This window comes from Lontra canadensis, unplaced genomic scaffold (assembly GCF_010015895.1).
Source record: "Lontra canadensis isolate GAN:19392208 unplaced genomic scaffold, GSC_riverotter_1.0 scaffold78, whole genome shotgun sequence".
Taxonomy (NCBI): Eukaryota; Metazoa; Chordata; class Mammalia; order Carnivora; family Mustelidae; genus Lontra; species Lontra canadensis.
This window is the reverse complement of record NW_022631072.1, coordinates 9,188,982-9,194,073: the sequence shown is the minus strand read 5'-3', so window position 1 is coordinate 9,194,073 and position 5,092 is coordinate 9,188,982. Positions and strand designations below refer to the sequence as shown.

The 5,092-nt window shown below is 35.8% G+C and overlaps 1 protein-coding gene across 1 annotated transcript; it reads right to left on the bottom strand.

Moving 5' to 3' along the window:
* Positions 1 to 3,933: 3,933 nt before the first annotated feature.
* LOC116881900 (KATNB1-like protein 1) lies at positions 3,934 to 4,866 on the bottom strand. The gene is given in 3 exon segments (XM_032882032.1): positions 3,934 to 4,690; positions 4,692 to 4,813; positions 4,846 to 4,866. Coding segments are annotated over 3 exon segments (900 nt in total).
* Positions 4,867 to 5,092: the final 226 nt, after the last annotated feature.

Here is a 5,092-nt window from a genome sequence, read left to right as displayed (position 1 = left end):
AATTAACTTCTGTCCAACACGACCTTGGACAAACTTCTGTTTTCAGTGAATTGAAGACAAGAAGATTAGTTCTTATACTTAAACACAACCATGCTCACATAATTCCCTTTCTAAATAAAATAACCATATCTCTTTATTTTTTGATGTATAAAATATTAATAAGCTATAAAAAACACTTCCTCATCACTCTTCAAAATATGTACTTTATCTGCAAGGCATTGTTTCACTGATTCAAGTATTCTTGGAATTGGCCTGGATATCAGATGTGGAGCCTCATCTCCTCACCTGCTGGTCCTCCTTCAGGTAAGGAATTCATTCCCTCTGATCATGACACTACTGACTTCTTACCAGTGTCACACATTGTGGTAAGACCTTCAGCACATACCATCTTGTTTAATCCACACCAGAATGCTACAAGGATGAGGACAACCACATTTGGAGCTGTAAATTCCATTTCTTGGCCAAATTTAAACAGAGGACGCTGTCACTCCAAAGAACATCCTCTTTAACCACTATACTTCTTGCCTTTGCAACAATCCTGTTAAGTTGTGTCATATGGGTTAGATTTGACTCGTGAATTCATGGCAGCTCATTCTATGTTTGAGAGTGAGAATTGTCTTCCTCATCTTGCACTAATGTTGGTGTCCCTTAACTTCTATCCACTGGCCCTAATTGTCTCCTATGGGGCCTATTTTCTTTTCCATCTCCATTGTCAATGTCCAGAGTGACACAGAGGGATGAATCTTAAAAAAGTAACATTAGCAACAGATACAAGTCATCAATAACAAATAATATTCGAAGTGCTTTTTGACTGCAGCAAAATATTAGTTTCAAAGCATACTGTCAAGCTTAATATTATTTCTCTTGCTTAGAAAGTTGGGGCCTTTTATACCCATTTTCATTTTTTAATAGGCAATCACTAAATTTCCTGTCTGGATCTGGAAAGACCTAATAAGCTCTGTGTGTGTGTGTGTGTGTGTTTATGTTTATGTGTTTATGTGTAGAGTTGGAGGAAGGCCAGATTCTAACTTTAGAGTAGCTTCCTTCATATAACAAAGGGTCACATGTGGACCTACCCAGTATCTTGTATTTTGCCTTTAGAGTTTGTTCTTATCTTAACTGTGTAGCTTGTTAACTCTTGAGAATGTTTACAATAAATTTTCCTAGTATATTGTCTTCATTATATTTTACCAGCTATTTTCCACTTGGACAACAGTTCTTTCAACTACTCTATAAAACTAAAGGTTTTAGGCCTTCTGAGTTTCTTCTCTCTTATGCTGATTTTCTTCTGTGTTCCTTTTAGCTTTCACTGTTGAGTAAACATGTATATAGTTTGCTTATGCATTTCCGTTTCATGACTAGCTGAGAACTTTGATGACAGCAGATCATTTCCAATGATTTATGCCAACAATGAAACACTCTTGAATCTATTATTTATTATAAATTTTAATGAATGTACAAAACTGTTGTATGACTTTTCAAATAAGCCACAGTGCATCAATACATAATTTCCCCAGGTACCTTCTCTCTTAAAAGGCTGCCTGAAAAATACCTTTGTAATGAGCCAAATACAGCAGAAAAATTTTTTTCATTGAGATTAGAGGCTGAAAGATGTTCATTTACCAGAATAAAATATTTCATTTCTTTTACATTTAATATGGAACATCCAAAGCTTAAAGTCCTTTTGAGGTAAAATTTAAATATGGAGAAATGAACAGACCTTCCATGTGTGATTTGTTGACTTCTGATAAATGTATACCCCATGTGACAACAATTGAGGTGATAAATATTTCTGTCACTCCCAAAAATTCTCTTGTGCTCATTTCTAGTCAATTTGCATGCCCATAGACAAGCACTGCTCGATTTCAATCACTAGAGATTAAATTCAAATTCTTTTGAACTTCATATAAATGGAATTATGTAATGCATAATCTGTATCTGGCTGCTTTTGCTAAGTATAAAGTTTGAAGATTCATTCATATTTTTATATGCATTAATAGCTAATTTAAAAAATTTGAAGGGAGCTTGGGTGGCTCAGTCAGTTGAGTGTCTGACTCTTGATTTCAGCTCAGGTCTGTGAGATAGAGCCTTGTGTTGCTTAAGATTCTCTCTCTCCCCCCTCCTCTGCCCCCATTGCATACTCTCTCTCTCTAAAAATAAGTAAATAAATAAAGTAAAAAATTTGAATAGTATTTCATTGTGTAAATATACCACAATTTATTTATCTAGTCTTCTGTTGATGGACATTTGGATTGTTTTCAGTTTTGGGTTATTATGTAAAGAGCTGTTTGAGCAAGTCTTTTTGTGGACATATGCACATATTTTTTGTGGACATAAATTTTCATTTCTCTTAAGTAAATATGTGCATGTGCAACTGCTGTCATAGGGTAGATGAATACTTAGCTCTATAAGTAACTGCTAAACTTAACATTAAAAGAAAATGACAGAACTAATGCCTTTTTATTCTACAATAATATGAGAATAGTCCAGCTGTATCCTACAGACAGACTTTGATTTAGCAATTTTTTTTTAGAAATATTTAGTAAATTTACTCAAATGAAGAAAGCTTAAATGATACAGAACTGAAAATATTAGGAATCTATATATAATAAAAAGTGAATATAAATTAGCCAACTCCATGGACATTTCCAGTTAAGGCTTCATACAAATACATATTCACCTTTCTCTTTTATATAGGAATAATAGATACGTACATGACACAATGATTCTGGCAAAAAAAAAATCAGAGATCCTAAAAATATTCTCAAGTTTTAAAAATGGTATGGAATAGGTTTTATGAACCACATCCTACATGAGCGGAAACCCCTGATTTAAATCCATGATTTTATTATGCCAGAAGCATGGTCAGTTTTAATTTTTTTAAACAGGTACTGGTATCATACACGTTGGCTTATTAATAATTAAGGCATTTTGCATACACAGTCTCAGTGTGGACAAATTTTTAGTATTGATTATTTGCTATGACATGTTAAACTTGCAAAGTCTTTTCAAAATAAGAAACTAGGGGCACCTGGGTGGCTCAGGTGGTTAAGCCACTGCCTTCAGCTCAGGTCACGATCCTGGAGGCTCAGGATCGACTCCCGCATCAGGCTCCCAGCTCTGCAGGGAGTCTGCTTCTCCCTATGACCTTCTCCCTTCTCAGGCTCTCTCTCTCACTGTCTCTCTCTCTCAAATAAATAAATTAAAAAAAAAAAAAGAAACTAGCTGCACACATTTAAGTGTTTTCTTCTAAAACACAATCTTCAAAAAAGTCACGATGATTAGTCTTTATGATTCCTAGTAATAAGTCCTATCTTCTTTTTGACATAGTATAACTTATATTCTTTTTTTTTTTGTATAACTTATATTCTTATGCAGGATTGCATTAAGACCAGTTGTTCTTTTATTATTTATTTATTTATTTATTATTATTTAAAGATTTTTATTTATTTATTTGACAGACAGAGATCACAAGCAGGCAGAGAGGCAGTCAGAGAGAGAGAGGGGGAAGCAGCTCCCTGCTGAGCAGAGAGCCCTATGTGGGCCTCCATCCCAGGGCCCCAAGATTATGACGTAAGCCGAAGGCAGAGGCTTAACCCAGTGAGTCACCCAGGCACCCCAAGACCAGTAGTTCTTAAATAGTGTTACCAAATAACCATGTAAATCCCAAATGCAGCAAAGGCAGGCAATCTTCATAGTGTACTTCCACCTCATTGAAGTTGAAGCTGCTCCTTCTGGATATTTTTCTACTTCAATGTGAAGTAGATTGTTAGGGTTTCATTAGTGGTTTCATATGTGGCTTTTCAAAGAAAAAAAGAAAATGATTTTGATTTCTTTTCACAATTCACAGTTCTCAGATGAGACTTTTTTTTTTTTAAGAAAATTTAGTCAATTATTTTGAATAATAAAACGTTCTTTAGTAGATGAAGTCTGTCAATGCAACTGTAATAAATAAGCATTTACATCCTTGGCTATATTACCAGTATATCCTGGAACCAAAGTAAGATGGTTTTCCTGTTCCCATAATCCCCTTAACTGTTGTTTTACAATCAGAATATTTCCATCATGTATAATTTCTGTTTTGGATGATAGTTCTGACCACCACCTTTTTATGACTGCTTGAAGCTGGTTTAAACCAACTATTATATATTCTTCAAATTTGCTTTTCAGTAGGAGCTTTCCTAAAGGCAGCAAATCTCCACAGCAGCCAAGTGAGATGTATGGTTTTTCTTCCTGTAAACTATTGGTGAGCACAGGAAGGCAGTCCACAACAGCTCCAAGTTCTTCTATCTTCACCCAATAAACTACAAGTTCACTTCTACTCCTCTTTCTCCAGAATGTTACAGCTACATTCAATCTCAAATTCCTGCTGAACAAAACCTGTGCCATTGAAACCTCAGAAAAAAGCCCACTATGTTTTGATGATGGGCTTTCTGTCTGTGAAGAACCAGAATCGCTGGAGTTAACCAAATATGTTCGATGATCATGGCGTACCTTTTCAGGCAGGTGGGCTACACAAGCCAGTTCATTTTCTTTATTTGCCATGTCAGAGCCACCACTTGAAGGGGACTGTTTTTTTTCCCTGCAACCAGAATTTGGAAAAGGATGATGCAATTTCTTTCTGTGGTAGATCCCCTGATGTAGTTTATTTGGGTTTTCCACAGCTTGTCCAACTGTTCTATTTACGTAAAGCCAAGAGTTTGGGAGCTTTACTAACCTCCTTCATGCTCTTATTAGTAAAATTTGAGATCCCTTTTCTAGGAAGATCAGTGGAATGATCCTCAATATTATTACAAAAGGCTTTTTTTCTTTTCTTTTCTTTTCTTTTTTTTTTTTTTTTTTAACATTGTGGGCTTCAGATGCCATAGTCTCTTAAATACCAATGCCTCATGGTGCCTCAGGACGCCTCAGCCCAGACCCGGCACTGATCACCTGAGCCCAACAGCCCAGAACGTTCCTCCGCTCTTGCGCTGAACCCCACTGTAAACCATTCAAACGCGGCTGTGCACACAGCCCGCCGGGATCCGTTGTAGCAATTTTTCTTAATAACTCCTGATAACGAGTTTTTTAAAAAAATAGATTTAACCTAATT